At 31.8% G+C, this 17621-nt stretch overlaps 1 protein-coding gene across 1 annotated transcript in view; it reads right to left on the reverse strand.

The window, feature by feature from the left end:
* Positions 1–17163, reverse strand: part of LOC145685568 (uncharacterized) — a 48159-nt gene extending 30996 nt beyond the window's left edge. Inside the window, exons 1-3 of the mRNA XM_081757960.1 lie at positions 17155–17163; positions 12323–12406; positions 10006–10185 (exon numbers count right to left, since the gene is read on the reverse strand). Of these exons, the coding sequence (XP_081614086.1) occupies positions 10006–10185; positions 12323–12406; positions 17155–17163 (273 nt within the window). The remainder of the gene's footprint in view (positions 1–10005; positions 10186–12322; positions 12407–17154) is intronic.
* Between the last annotated feature and the right edge of the window lie 458 nt (positions 17164–17621).

Consider the following 17621-nt stretch of genomic DNA (forward strand, 5'->3'; position numbering starts at 1 on the left):
CACTGAAATGTACTATGACCCTATAGAGTTTATAGATAACACACCAATGTATGTGATTAATTGTAGTAAGAGGAAGAATATATCGGTAAATGAGAGAACAAACATAAAGAATGTAGTAGACTTTGCAGAAGCTGTGGCAGCTAATACTTGATGTTATGCGATTTTAATTGGACAAAAGAACTTTACATATGATCCTAAGAATGAGAAAGTAGTAGAAGAGTTTTAGGTAGTTATATGTATGTTTGTATTAAAGTTTTTCCATAAACAAAATTGATAAAAAATGATTAAATATTTTTTGGTGAAGATAAAAATTGAAGAGTGTTCATTGATTTTCTATATAATAAATACGATGTCGAGTCATATTGAGCTTTTAAATAAACTTGGAAGTCTTGAACAAAAACAAGTTATTGGATTAAGAGAATTAGAATTAAATACAGAATATAAGATTGTGAAAATAGAAAAGATTAAAACTAAGTTTGGAAAGAGCATTTTAGTTGAGTGTGAGGAGTTTAAGGTATTTCTTCCACCTAGATTTACAAAACACTTAACAGATAAAATGATTGATGAGATCGTTAAAGATGGAATAAAAATCAAATACACTGGTTTAAAAGATAATTATCCAACTGTTGAGTTCTGTATGTTAATTTTATGTAAATTTTATGTATGTAAATGAGAATCGGTTTTATGAATTTCTCATAAAACGAACATTTTACTTATAATAAATAAACTATGGCTACTTATTTGAATAAAAAAAATGACGTTAGAGCATTGAGATTCCTTCGCATAGATTAGTTAGAAAAAGGTAAAGCGTACGAGATAACATTATGGAAATTGATTCAAACACAGCGTTATGGTCAAAGAGTTTTAGTACATTTAGATGAGAAATATAAGACGTTATCACCACAAAGATATAATGACGAAACTGAGCAAGTGTTGAAAGATTTGAAAAAGTATAAGCTGTTTGTTAAGTGTGAAGGTTTGAAAGATTTAGATAATGGTTATAAAATGCATCAGTTTTACTTTAGAAATGAATCCAAAAAATAAAACTTGTAATTTTAAGTGTACAAGTGTTTTTATGGTTTCATTATCAATATACGAACTTGCAATTTTAAGTATATAAGTGTTTTTATAGTATCAAGACTATAAAAAACTAAGACTTCTGGATATACAGAACATAATGTCATTTAAATTTTAAAGATACATGTATAAGTAAGAGATTTATTTGAGTTTTTTGTAATTATATCCTTAGAGTTATGCAATTTATAAAACATTCAATAGATAGGCAATTTATTTCTCTATTGAATGTCGTTTGAATTTTGAAAATCGATTAATAAACAACGGAGATATAACAAATTCGGAATAGTATCCTTAGAGGTATGCAACTCACAATACAATCAAAAAATAGCATTTTTTTTCTTTATCGATTGTCGTTTGAATTTTGAAAATCGGTTAATAAACAACGAAGTTATAAAGATCTGGAGATATTTTCCCTCATGAGCCGCCATTAAAACAGGGGTTGATTATCGCTTCAAAAATTATCATGTTTACCTTATTTGGTGCTAGTTCATTCGTAATAATTTCAGAGCTTAATTCGTAATTTTAACAATTCTGGAAAACATGATAAAAAGAATTAGTTTCCAACCCTGTTTGTCACGTGAAGGTAAAAATCATTACGTTACATTTTCACGTTATCTAGGTACAATTTCTCTCTCTTCACAATCGAAAAAGTTTTAAACTTTTTAGTTTTAGTTATAACGTGACAGTTTTGGTGTTGTTATTACTACACTTCCATATACTGCTTGATTACTAAAAAGAAAGAAAAGAATGACTGCCTGAGGGAATGCAACTTGTGACTTCTACTACAGCTATTTCATATGGAAGTCACATAAGCAGCTTGCATGCGGAATCATCCTCATATACAATGGAAGTAGATAGCCTTGGCTTCAGTTCAACTTATTTTTTTTATTCTCACCAAGCAAACTGGATTGTGTGTCTCTGTGTGCATGTATTAGTGAGTTAGATTAATGAAAATATATATATACTGTTTGGCTGTGCATTTATTCAATACTCATATACAGTTTAAGTTCATCTTCTTATGACTCGGGCATTTGTGAATCCATTTTAATCAAACAAAAAGTATTTGTTAAATTAAAGACAGCACTATAAGTTATAAGTTTTAGATGTAAGTTTTTTATGATTTTAAATGTCATAAAAGCATATTCAATCTCACTTTGGGGTATCCTTCTGTGTTAAAGTGTAATGGTCAATGGGGGCTTCATATTTTTTTGGGTAGTTAGGGGGGAAAGTGGGGTAGAACATACATATGTCCCCTACTAAGCTTGCCTTTGCATATTGTCGAATGATGTCGATTGTGGACGAGGTGTTCGTAGCTTTGTCGTTTGTACACTCTTCCTTAGTTCAAGCACGTGGTGAAGAAACACATGGTTACATCCTACATATCGTGAAGTCACGTGCAACCTTAAAATATGGCTCGAAATCAGGTTAATCTTTAGCTCTACATCTTCTGTAGCCTCGATGCTGAAAGGGGTATTAAGCTTTAAAAAAACAACGATCTCAAGCTTTATATTACCAGCAAGACGCATTTATTAAGTTTTTGCATGGAAAGGTTATGCTCTGTCGTGGTAATAAAGAAATTCAAGATTGTTAAATTCAGCGATTCTCAAAATATCTTTGGTAAAGGTTGGTACAATTACAAGCAATAAAGAAAGTATAAAAATAAAGTATCCCAAACCGCCAAAGTTCAGCTGGATGTACTAATAGTAATGCAATGAGATATTGAAACTGGAACAAGGGATGTTTACCTACAACAACTTCAGGAAAGGTTATAGAATAGTGTACAAATAATTACTTAAGCAGGAAAAATATGCACTTGTATCAGCAATGGAGTTGCAAAGTTTAAACCCTGAATATATATATATATATATATATATATATATATATATATATATATATATATATATAGAGAGAGAGAGAGAGAGAGAGAGAGAGAGAGAGAGCGATAAAGGTTCTGTAGAATTTGGAACTAAACGTGAATCTATAAAAAAAAGTAAAAAAAACTAATGATTATTAAAGTTTTGTTACTTATTTTTTGAGGGAATGAGTATTATTCAATAAAAATTATAATTATTACGTTATTGATAAAAGCAGACACTATAGGGAAAACAACAAATTATCAGAAGAATCTCCAAACCGCAATGTTATCTACAACAAAGCTAGATTACCGGGAATTGAAGAAGTTAGCCGTCACAAAGAGGTGAACTATTTTCTACTGAGGTACCATGCCGTTTAATGCAGTATATATTGCAGCTAACTGGCACAATTGCTCATATACCAATGCTAAGAATACAAATAACGAAAGTTACAGACAAGAATCATTCTTCAGTAATTATGATTGAATTTCTTGATCATTAGTCTTTCTTGTAAATAACGCCGCCTTTACGTGTTTTGTTGCGTTACACACTACTGAAAAATATATTTAATTTTCGTCAATGTGAGAGGTTATTGCTTATTTAGTGCTCAACATTTGATTATATATCTTCTCAGAATCTCCTTTTGTTGCATGGCACAATAAGAAACGTAAAACTAATATCTAACACACACACACACACAAAAACACACACACACACACACACACACACACATATATATATATATATATATATATATATATATATATATATTAATAGTCATTTATCAATTAATTGGTATCCATATATTTCAGAGGAAATTGTATAACAGCATGAGAGACTAACTTACCTCATATAATTTGCCCTAAGGTTTCGATAGGAAGTCATTTACAAAATATTGTATATTAAGCTGTAAGTTCATCTTTCGTATTGCTTCACTGTCAAAAGGGATACTAATCTGAAAATGACATGTCGAAACTAGACTGGGAATTTTTCACCATAGAAATGTCAAAAGCACAGATATTGACATTCCATTTTATTCATAGGTTATTAAGAGAGATTCTTCTAACATAACTTACCAAACTGGCAGTGGGTAGTATTATGTTCAAAATTGAAATATCGCATCAATATCCTGTGTCTAGCCATACTTGAAGGTTTTGTACTTGATTTTAATTAAAGCAGTAAATGTTTGGTTGAATGATCACATACATAATCATTTCACTTAAAACTAACGGGAGAAAATGCATAAATCTCGATAAACCTACAAACACGTTTTCATCACAAACTTGTAAGGCTCTTAATCGAATTGAAGATTCTTATCATTAGAGGTGAGTGCCTCGTCACTGGGCCACCGTGCATTTGGTATAAATATTTTATAAAGTGGTGGATAACATGCAGGGGTGGCAATTAGAGGGTTAAGAGGGGCAGTTGCCCCCTTTTTCGAAGACATATTTTAATTTCATTTGGAAATATAACGTTTTTATATGTATTACTGGTTCACAGAAAAAATGGTGCCATATAAATATTTGTCGTTACATGTGCGTGAGTACGTATTGGTTATTTGTTTTCCCGTGGATTTAAGTAAGCTACAGCAATTGCGCTTTAATTGTAATTCAAAGCAAATAATATGAAAAATTGCATATTTTTTTAGTGTCGTAGCAAATGTAGTATTTACTGCCTTTCATTTTCTAAGAGTAATAATTTACATTTAATAACATGTGTCGGACTAAAAATATAAATTAATCACTAATCCCCCGTTCTAATATAACTTCTATAAAACAAGCCCCATTTTTCATTATACAATTTTTCAGACAGAATTTTAAGATGTTGTAACATACATACAGCACACAATGCAAATCTATTTAATTATGTCATGCAATTCGTTATTATTGTGTCTGATTTACGTATTAAACATATTTCAAATATAATCATTTGCAGTTAGCAGAAAATAAGTAAAGGATTAGTTGTGGGAGTAATTGTGTAGTGTTTGTTTCATTTTGTGTGTATTATTATTATTATTATTATTATTATTATTATTATTATTATTATTATTATTATTATTATTATTATTATTATTATTATTATTATTATGTGCGTTAATGACAGTGTCATGGGAAGGATCAAAATAAGTGAAGAATAGAAATTAAATATGTTGATTTTGAATAAAATGCGATCATAAGGCAATGCTTTGGAAATCATGGGAATTTGGAACGTAGCTCGTGTGAAATCCAGAACACACACACACACAAAAAAAAAAAAAAAAAAAGAGAGAAAAGTTTGAAGATTCTTTGTCTGAAGGCAGAGAACACCCAAGAGTTGCAAGCAGCTGTTCCATAGTTGCAAACTCTATTTTCCATAGAAAAGGGAATATGGTTGAAACTTCAGTATCTATAAGCCTACAAAAGATATCGACGACAATATTACTATGGTCGGATACGGTGACAGTTGGAGACACCGAGACGAGAGGAGCCATTGTTAAAAATGCTTGCAGGGGTTGATAGGTATATGCGAGATTTCCTATTACAAACAAGCTTGGACAAACAAGTGTGGTGGAAACCCTCTGGTTAACCGCTTCAACCCGTCACAAGATTCGCTAAAGCTAGAAAGCGAGCCCAGCCTTTTGAATAGAAGATAGGTTTGTTAAAAACAAGCTTGAGGGTTGAAGCGAGGCAATTCGTGTCTTAATGATAGTTAAAATTCAAATTTTAAAATAACGTTTACATTCTTACTGGAAAATGACATTAAATTATTTAAATTTCATTGTTTCTTAAGGTGTACTTATTAATGAAACGAAAATGACAAACTAGCGTTGAAATACCTACACTCCCTACTATTTATTATAACATTAGTCTATGATTATTCTATATCGAGCGCTGAAATTTCACTACTAAAAATTTTAATGCTCTGACTATGGTATATCGTAGCAATTTACGGCAGATCATTCTGTTGCATGGTAATATTGTATGAAGCTGCCAATTGTCTGAAACGATACTTTTAGCAGTCTGGTTACTTGTCAAGTAAGTGGTTTGGCAAACTGCGTTGTTCAAATCTCATTTATAAGGCTTTTTTCTGAGCAGATTTTACAGAGTGTGTAACAAATATTTCCGCAAGGCGAGTGAAGAAGATAATTTTAGAAATATAAAATATTGATCTGCACATAAACAATACATTTTTTCCCAAGATGAAGTTGATATTTCGTTTGAGACGAAGAAAATGGCATATAAGATTTTTTTTTTAAATATACAATATAAGATATCCATTTCTATTTACAGACGTGTTCAAATAATTAGACTTAACATACATTTGAACTGGAATTCTATTTTAAAACAATCATACGTTGAAAGAAGTGTTAGTACCGATATCTGCAAGGTAAAATTTTAAATGGAGATCTACAGTACATACAAACTCTTGTTTTTTTTTCACCTTTAAGTTATATTTACATAAGTATGCCAGTTTTTGTTATACAACTACACACAAAACCGAACGATTTTGACCAACAACGCATATGAATAATACCTGTCTCAGCAACAATAATAGCAGTCACATTCAGTATTGCATATGGAGTCCTTACTTGCGTATCAAGGTCTGCACTCAGTTTGACATACGTTCCATACAATTTATACACTTAACTCTTCAGGATGATGTTTGTGGACCAGAGAGTAGTAATTTCCTCAATCAATTGATGTTTCCATGTAATGTTCATTTTTCTGAACTCTTTCTTCATTAAGTAATGTATGTTTTCGATGGGGTTAATGTACGGACTGTTTCCTGGCGATGGAAAAACATTAATATTCTTCTCCGTGAGGAATCACTTGACTTTCTTTGCTTAATGACAAGGTGCTTCATCATGGAATGAAGATGAACTGGTCATAGGGAAACCAAACTGAAGACTGTGGCAAGAGCTTTCCTTGCAAAACTTTGATGTACTCGTCACGCTTAATTGTCCCATGCACTATATGGAGACTGCCCGGCCCAAACGTAGATACCACACCCGTACCATAACCGATGTTGGATGTTTCAGGGTTTGTTGTAAACACTCCAAATTAAACTCCTCACCAGGTCCACGTCGAGCATATTAAGAAAACTCATCTGATATGACGAAAGACCATTCATCACTGAAGCATAACCTTCTTCCAATCTTCAGACGTCCAGTGTTAAGGCCCATGTGCCCACTCAAGTCGCTTCTTGATAATTGTTGGAGTCAGTTTTGGTTTCACCTTGATCGCCGAGCTTTGATGCCTTATGAACAAAGAGTTATTCATACACTTCCTTTATGCTCCATATTCCGCCACCTTCAAGCTCAGTTCTTGCGAAGTTGCTTTGCGATTCTGCAAAACTAAATTTTTAAGTTTCCGTGCATTTCGTGGTGAATGCTTGGGCTTTATTCCACACTTACCAACTCTGTTTCGCTTCTATGTTTCGTTTCCTCGTAACGCAACATTTATCCCGCTAACAGACTTTCGACAAAGTTTGACTCTCCTAGCAATTTGCCTTTGTGGATATGTCCCTTCCTGCAATAGTGTTTTGACAACTGCAACTCTACGAGGAGATATGTCTTTAGCCTTTCCCATTTTTCCCTATTTAACAAATAATCTACTTATGCAGGGGAAACCGTTCGTCAACATCACTCTCTTCAAGGCACCTGATGTTGCACACATTGTAGTGTCCTTCAAACACACAGCTTAGTTGAACTATATCTATTGCACTGTAATGTAAACACATACTGGACAACAATATATTTACATATACTGGACATCAATATATTCACATTCAATTGTAATATTTCACGATACATGGATAGACCTATCAACACGGAAGTGCAAACTGTTAATAATTTTGCAGTGAGTCTTATAATTTGAACACTTCTGTACAAGAAACATAAAAAACATGTAATAATTAGTAATTAAAAATTTCCTTCAACAATAAGTATTGTAAGACCCTTACAAAGATGCAAGATTGCAACGTAAGCCATAGAAGTAGTTAGTTAGTTTCGTTTTAAGGCAACTAACTAACTAACTCTAACCCCTATGGAAACTGGAATTTCAATGCTGGATTTACAAAAGTTCTCCACTGATTTCTTTCTGGATCCAATTTCTACTTCGTATTCCTAGTTCTGTTAGATCCATCTTAATATTGTCCTTCCATCTGCACCTAGGTCTTCCTAATGGTCGTTTTCCGATTGGTCTTCCAAATAAAACGTTGAAAGCATTCCTACTTTCTTCGATTCTGGCTACATGTCCTCTCTACTTAGGCCTTCTAGATTTTATGACCCTAACAATATTTGATAAGCAATCTAAATTTTGTAGTTTCTCACTATGAAGTGTTTGCCATTCTCCATATCCGTTCCTCTTAGTAGTCCTTCGCAAGTTGATCAAGGCTTTGTCACATGATTTGTCCACTCACATTGTATTGTAGGCCCAATTCCTCACAAATCTTTCAACTGTTGCAGCAACTACTGGATGAAGTTCACCATGTTTTACATGTTTCTGCCTTCCGGCGCGTGGTGCGTTTTCATGTTTTTCATCAGTATCCTTAATCTAATTAAACCACCGCTGCACTGTCCACGTAGTCACCTTCACCGAAGACCTGGCATATCTTCCGCCACGCTGCAGCGATATTTGACCTCAGTTTCAACTCGTACAGCATACGTGCCGTTATGACGCACTCTAGAGGCCCCTCGTACAATCTCTCCTTACACAAGTTTACAGTATAACTAAATTACAACAACCATGTAATATGTCGGATATACTCACAGCAACAACTGACCTTCGCTTTATCTACATTTGCATTCAACTCACGGTGTGAGGCCAATTGAACAAAGAGCTCCACAAAAAGCGGCAGAACTTTTTGGTTAACTTTTTCAAATCTAAAAACCAAACGAAATCTTTAATTTTTAAATCGTACGGTTATACCGGCTAGATCAAAGGAGACTGTCATGACGAGAAATGAATGAAATGATGGAACGATGAAAGTGAGAGAAAATGGGATACCCCAGAGAGACCCACACGCTTGGTGTTTGTTCATCCCAGAACTCACTTGGTGCGAGATGGGTTCGAACCAAGGTCTCTATACGCCAGAGGTGGACGCTCTACCACTGAAACACCGTGGTTCCTAGCAAAAGTATAGACGAAGTTAGATTAGCCGATGTCCTTTCTCTCAATGATTTTCATGTTTACTCATCCAAATCTATTGATGTGTAACACAGTGTTTCTTTGCTCCATTTCGTATAAGAAAAGAGCAAAAATAAGCAACACTGCATAATAGTTTTAAAGCTTTTCAGAATTTTTATTTTTAAAGAGATTTTAAATTTTTATTAACTGAAAACATTGGAATTTGAATTCAACCCCTCGCTGATCCAATTCAAGACTGTACATAGCAAAAATGACTAATATAATTGTTAATATAAATATAATTAAATTGATAACAAACTAAAGGAAACCTGAGCTATGAAGTATTAGTCAAACTGTTATCATGCTACAAGTAAATGTAGTGAGCGTCTCAGTTTGGAGGAATTACTAACACTGATTTCTTGAAATATAATTACTTTTTCAATATTACATAATGCGAAATTTTGATGTTCCAAAATCCAATGTGCAATATTTTATAATTAAAAAACACTTATGATAGGGAAATTCCAGGAAATTAATTGGAAAGTCTTTTATCATCTTGCTTGTTGGAATTCGTGGTGAAATTTAACGGAAAAGATACAGGACATTGTTCTAGTTATAACATATATTTGTCAAGAATTGATATAAACATAATGTTCTATTTTCGAAAGTTTGAAACAGTAATTTAGTTTTTGATACCTTCAAGACAATGGTTGCAATATTTACCAACATTTGTTAAGACAATAACCATATAAATCCTGCAATCAACAAACCTTGTAAATGAAGGTAATCAATAGCTGGAAACGTTGAGTAATTACAATGAGTTAGGGAGTCAATAATAATAGTTAAAATGCGAAGTAATAACTTTATTTTATTTTCTTAGAATAAATATATCATTATGATTAAGATATTTATCCGAGGTATCCATAGCCTCCGACTCCAGCGTGAAGATTGCCACCAACTCTTCTCACAATGGCATTAAATCCATTGATGCCGTCAGCACCATAAGTAACTTGTCTTACACTGCCATCGGGTTCAACAAGGCTGTATTGTCCTTTGACAACGTCGCCATCTCTCACTTCAGTCTGCTGTTTACTGTCTCCTGTGAGGTGGTCACTCACTGCGTAACCAAACTGGTATCGTGGATAAGCCTTAAAACAAAATAATTACGTTATGTTATTGGAAATATAATTTTGATTTGTTTTATTATTAATAATAAATTTTACTATAATTTAATATAAAATACCTAAACAAAAAGAAAATATGGATTAACTGTATGGCTATTACAAAACTTTATTAAAAATCAAAAGTAGAAAATCTAATATATTATAATAAATATTCAAAAATATGCAGTACGAAGAATGAAAATCCTATAGGAAGAGATATCCATGTTTTATTTATGACAGAAGCTCAGATTTCCTAGGATAGATTCACTGTACATGTCTGTCTATTACAACTGAATTTTGTCATTTCAAATTTTGTTTGGTTTGGCATCATCTCAGAGAAGTACTGATTTGTAATAAAGCGAGATAGTTCTCAATGTTTGTTTGAATGAAATGAAAGGGTATATAATATTTGCTTTTTCTTCCTTTTACTGCAGCAGGAAACGAAATTTTAATATTACGTTTCTGTAGATCGAATATCTATTGTATATTCGTATTATGAATCCAAACTGCCTAGCATAGGTTCCTCTTTTGTTAAATTGTGTAACTAATGGGGGAGATGTGATTAAAGGTTTATGCTAGAAATTGAGTATCTCACAATTCTATCAACGTAGGAAGATCAAACTTGATACTCCAATTCTTTGTTTAAAATAATAGAGCTTGTCCAATTGTTTTAAAAATTCCCGTTTTAAGGGTCAATTGGAGTATTTTGATATATATATATATATATATATATATATATATATATATATATATATATATATATATATATATATATATATATATATAAATAAATTGAAATTATGTATCTTTAGCTGCGAATTTCTCCTACATTGCTGGACCCAGTTTAATGTTTCTCTGTGTGTATGTATTTATTTGTGTGTATGTGTGTGTGTGTGTGACAATATGCAGGTTCAATTCGAATAATATTACGATATTTGATTAAAATGAATATTCAAGGAAGGACAAGATAGTGGGCTAAAATTTATGCAAAAAAGCAGTATATAAAGGTTTCTCAACTTAGGAAGATTAAACTTTGCACATAAATTCTTCATTAAAGGCATAAGACCCGTTCTATATTAGCACTTACCTTTTTTTAATTTTAGTTTTAAGTGCGGCAAGCGAGGGCATCTTCTATTATATAAAAATAATGCAATGATGTTTGTCAACCTACCCCTTCTAGTCCACTTAACCCACTTTGAGAACTGGAACAGAGCTTTTTTTTTTTTTTTTACCATTTTACTTTGGCAAAAATTCCGTATTCTCAGGGAGCTCAATGGTTAAAAATTATATACGGAAATTTGATTATCTTCCAATGTTTTCAACCTAGGAAGATGAAAGCTGGCAAACAATCTCTTCGTTTAAAACGACACAACCGATATGCTAGCATCTTTTAAAGGATCTCGTTATGAGGGGGCAAAGGGGGCATTTTCCATGCTTATAAAAATTAATATAAGGATAATTGTTCGAGATTATCTACCTACGTAGATTTAGACAATTTCTGGTACATGAGAGGACCCTAGCCTAACTTAAGTTTTAATTCATTTTCGGCAAAAGGGTGAAGGCGTGAAGGGGGGGCATGTAAAAATACACGAATCCAATTGATGTTAGTAGTTAATCCATAATGTTTGGGGTTATTGAATTTATTAGTAACATTCCCGACGTCGTTCAAGTTCAGCCCCAACGATATCGGCTTTGATAGAAAAAGAGTAACATATAAAAATAATAGAAAATGTTCAATATTAATGTATAAACCTTGAGAGGAATGATTACACTGCCGATTCTGTTTAGCTCAAAATTCGATACCCATTCGTATTGTAAAAGGAGGATGGGCTTCAAACATTTTACATTTCTCACGTGCGAGGAACGGCCATTTCATCCAGTAGTTTAATAAATAGAAATTATGTTCATTATCAAATGTAATACTCAATTTTATAATCACTTTTCAAATAATAAATGGTGTAAGTGCAAAAAAGGACATTGTTAATTAAAATATAGTGACACAATTTAAGATAGTTGAATATGCACTTTCCGACTTAGAAATCACACATGTACATGAAGTTTAAATATCAATAATCTACTAAAATGAAACAAAAATATTCATATTAATTCTCATTGCACTTACATAGTAATCTAGTCCTCCACCAATTCCGCCAAGAACACCAACTGCATAAGCAGAGGATGCAAGGGCAACAAGGGCGAAGATAATCTAGAAAAGAAATTATTCGACTTGAAATGGAATTTATAAAGAGTAACTAAATTACATCAGAAATAATTACTCTGATACCATGTTTTGAAGTTTTAGTCAATTTATTCCCCATGTATTTATAAGCAATCATAGTTTTCATATTTAGTGTATCTTAACTTGACGGCGATATCCTTTTACTACCAATTGCACGTTCTGCTTTTTTAAAAAGTATGGATATTTTATTATGATGTCCGTATTCGATAAATATTCTTGAAACGAGTTTTTTGAGTTGGCGATAAAAATTTCTGACACACTAAGAAGGAACTTTCAGCCTTGGCAATCCGAACTTTATCATTAGAAAAGCGACTTAGTTTTTAAGTAACAATGACGCTGACTCTTAACAGCCGTGCTAATATATGCCGATGCCTACCTAATGCCTAGTGTAGGGTATTTGCAAAATTTACAAACTTTTTAACAATTTAATTGTATTAATTTAATACTTAATTGTTTCAAAATAGAACAGCTGAGTCATAATTAACATTTTCCTACTTCTAAAGTAAAGTAATGTAACGATTTAGTTGCTAAGTAAACTACATCAATACAGTTAAATTAATTAAAAATGAAAAAAAATATGCTGAATATGAACGTATATTTCTGTTTGCTTTGAGGTTATAAGCCACGACCGCATTTGGGTTTCATTTTGTTTGAATATGTGTGTGTGTGTGTGTGTGTGTGTGTGTGTGTGTGTGTGTGTGTGTGTGTGTGTGTGTGTGTGTGTGTGTGTGTGTGTGTGTAAGTGAAACGTAGTTAGTAGAAATAACTAAAACTCAATACAGCTATTAAATTTGTACAATTGTAACGAATTCTCAATAGTAAATTGAAAGCTTACGAGAACGAAATGTCTTAGAATGAAGTGACAAAAATGAAATACCACTTTTAGAGTCAGTTGGAACTTAATTCCACGAAGTTCAAAAGTAAAGATAAGTATTTGTAAAAGATAAGTATTTTAGCCGGATCTTAACGCTTAACATTTTTTAGGTGTAACTAAAAGCAAAATTGTTCTAGAATTTCTTCCTCTCCTTTTGATTAAATCAAAACATTATATGCTATTTGCCTGTTGGCTTCTGGTTCTATAAGTATTCAACCCAAACAGAGAATTAGATACAAATTAGATTTCGAAATAATAAATCTAATAGGCGATGCTGAACGCATGCATTATTCATATTTGTAACAATAAGACAGCCATAAATTTTATAGACAATACCATAGTAAAACTATTATTCAGATCATAATAAATACAAAGAGCATGTCAAGGTCTCTATAATGCAAATATTCTGAGTAAGGCAATCAAATTGCTTCTAACTGTTAAATTATACTAAAATTAAAATGTAAGTTATAAAGAAAAAAATTGATTGTTAATACCAGAAAATCGTATTGTATTATATTAGAAAATTTCATTAGAAAATAGAAATATTGAAATTAAGTGCACAAAAAACATGACAGCACTATATTTCATCAAGTACAGGCATTGCTAAATATTTCTCAGTTACACCTGAGATTGAGCGTCACATAGCATATATGTTAAATCCTAATTAATCATAGATATGAATTCATAAATAAATGAATATTCGGTTTGTATATGGTTTTATAAGAGTAGGAAAATTATAGGAATTTAAAGAGTACTTACAGTGAATGCGTTCATTTTTGTTGTTATTCAGACGATTTTAACTTGAAATGCGATTGGATGTGAAGATTCTGCCAGTTTTATACAGTAATGAACGGAAAGAAAGTAGAAGTTTATTGTGCAAGGAAATTGTTTATTGATATCCGAAATATTTTATTTAGTATCAGCTGTTTCAAATACTTCAAATATTTCTAGGCAACACTAACAATGTTAACTCATATCCGAAATTTTTGTTCAGATAAGGAATCTCATTTTCCTGAGAAAACGTGTATCCATATGAGTGAAATATAATAGCCGTCTTTGCTGTACTATAAGGGAAAATGTTGATGTGTGGAAATTTGTTTCTACACTATTTACATACTCTTACTTTGGTTAACTTTCTTTCTTGGTTTCTGTAAATGTTGGTATATATTGAAAGCAAGATATTTGCATTTCACAGTTCATTTAGAGCAACAGAAAATTAACCATCAAGAAAATGGTAATGTATATGCGATTGTAATCTAGACACGTAATCAAGAAAATTAGTTATCATAAGATTTGTCTGAATTAGGGTTCTAATTATATCTTATTTTACTTGATGATTTTGGCTTTACCGATGTTTTCCATGAAAAACAATTCAGAGGTCTCTTTAAATATCTTTATGAAGTAAGATGATCCCATTGACTTGGATGGATCTCAAATATCTGTAACTATGTGTATTTCTTATTAATTATCTTATATATAAATTATAAGTCCATAAAGTATGACTTACTCGAGCATTTCTAAGCTCTTACCGCATGACTCTGTTACGTGACTCTGACATTTGCGTGATTCTGTTCGCCTGCTTCAAGATGATTCACACGAAAGTTATTGAAACTTAATTAATGTTGTTATAACTTATGCCTGCGCTAAATCTGGATAAATACAGATTACTACCCAGTAAAAATTAGGGGTAAATACACTCTTCTAGCAAATACGCACACATGTATAAAAGGTGTGCTCCATTTATTGAAAATAGTAGACTTTGACTAAACATAGTACATATTTTATCCCCAGTACAACTGGAATGCTTTCATTGGTTACAGTTGAAATAGGTGGAAAATAAACGGTTCATAAGAGGATATCTTCCTATAAATTTAAATGATTCCATATGTAAAGTATATGATTATTAAACTTATTCTCTTCATAATATTCAGCGACATTACTCTAACTTTAATGCAACATGGCATATACATTCTAAAATCATCAAAACGACTTCAGATGGAAGTTACCAATGAACGTAAGGGTGACGTTATCTCAGTAAGGATTAATACTAATAACATAATACTGTAATAATAATGATAATAATAAAATTAAACAAGATTTCAGTCTCTCCTGCAATGCATATCATCACTAAATATTTGAATGTAGGAAATTTGCAACTTTTTCTCAGGACTACTGCTTCCATTAATTCTCATTTAGATTTTAGCGTAATAGATCAACATAAAATATTTATAACATTTAACATGTAAGATATTTCACTCATTAAAGTTATGTTAATTAATATTAGAAGATCATGATAAGATTTTGAAATACGTTTTCAATTTTTGTATTGCCTTTGACTAGAGTCAAGGTACAACTAATAGATAAATAACTCCTCTTCGTTGGTAACTGAAGTTCGAAGTTATGAGGAAGTTCGAAGTTTCCATATCAAATAGTTGAATTCAAAATATTAAATTTATTTCGATGCTGTTCCTCTACTTTAATTGTACTTTTAACACAGATTTACAAAAAGAAAAAAATAATTTAATTTTTCCTTTTACAGATGTCTTCCACTCACTTTTTCTGTCTCGCCTTGTTCTTCGGAAACTCTTATGGTACGTATATATCGACAATCAGAATGTGTAAATTACTTATATTTTTAATATGATTTTGATATACTTTATTTTTACGCAAAACCACTACAAAAAGTACCGGAAAACAAGGCTAGTTTGCGCTATAGCTTTGTCGCATAAACGTTAGCTTTGACTACTTCCACAATGATGGTCTGTTCAACCAATTTTGGAAGTGATTAGTGAGCGCTTTCGTTCCGTTTTGATTAAACACAATTCCGTTCTGATTAAAGCAACCCCTGTTTGTTTATTGGTTGGTTGGTTTTTGAAATTTAGTCCCCCTTTTTAGTTTCGAGACTACACGAAACGTGCACCTTCAGTTTAAAGTAGAGTTCAATCCATATTGATTCATTCCCTGCTCTCCTAGTGACACTCGTACTCGGAACCACTCGCCGCAAAACGCGGCCAAACCGTATTGGAACAGTAGGAAGGTCTTAAAAGTACTTTTACCTAAGTACAATAATCTCATAAATTCATACCTCAAAATTGTGTGTATTTCCACCGTTTTGAAATGTCGATATTGAACTTTCACAAGCAATGACAAGTATACTTCAATTATACTTGTGTCGTTTTCTCTTTTCATTCAATGGGTGTACTTTGTGATTTTATTATTTCTTTCTACATTCCAATTTTCATTTTGTAACAACTAGACTTCATATTACTCTCAAAATGTTAAAGTGGAAGAGAAAGAAAGAATCAAAACATATGTAACTAGTCTAAATTTATTATTCGCTTGATTTTATAAATGAAGGCATAACCAAGTAAGAAATAGGTACTAACATATCACAATATAAATTTGTCGTTACTACTAGTATTATTATTATTATTATTATTATTATTATTATTATTATTATTATTATTATTATTATTATTATTATTATTATTATTATCGGAATTATTGTTCCATCTCAATGTAATCTTCTGATACCATGTTCTGTACTCTTCCCGAAAAGCTGCTTGTGGCACTGAAATTACAATGAAATAATAATAATAATAATAATGATAGTAATAATAATAATAATTATCAGTAGTAGTGTTACTACTACTACTAGTAGTAGTAGAATAATAACACATTTATTATTTATTTGGGAACTTATATTTAAACTTTCCGACACAGCATATAAGAATACTCACAAACTTGTGGTACGCTTACAAATTAATAAGAGGTCTCTATTAAAGTATTTATGGATAAGATTTGAAAACTTGGTTTCGCATTTGCTTAACCTTTTTTTTACCAAATACATTTAGAGCTTTGGGTTTGCGTTCGTTTATATGTTGAATAATATGTTAATGTAATTTTTATTTTTATTATGTTTAACTGTGCTCTATAGCAGTGGTGTAAGCAGCCAAAATAACAACCGGCTATCCATCACCACAATACCTGTATTTGGTGCCGGGTACGGTCTTGGTGGTTATGGATTTGGTGTTGGATATGGTCTTGTTTGTTACGGACTTGGTGTAGGATATGGTGTTGGTGGATACGGTCTTGGACGTGCTGGATATGGAGCCTGGGGATACGGTGCACAAGGTCTTCGCGGAATTGGTTATCTTGGTTAAAATTTCTGTAAATATATTTCTTAATAGTATAATATAATATAATGCATTTTAAGACTTCGTAATTTTTATTTTGTTTCTATTTAAAAATTAAAATACAAACTTTAGAGTAATCTGTTTTATTATTAAAAACAATAATAAGTAGTCC

This window comes from Thermobia domestica, chromosome 5 (genome assembly GCF_964235325.1).
Source record: "Thermobia domestica chromosome 5, izTheDome1.hap1.1, whole genome shotgun sequence".
NCBI classification, from domain to species: Eukaryota; Metazoa; Arthropoda; class Insecta; order Zygentoma; family Lepismatidae; genus Thermobia; species Thermobia domestica.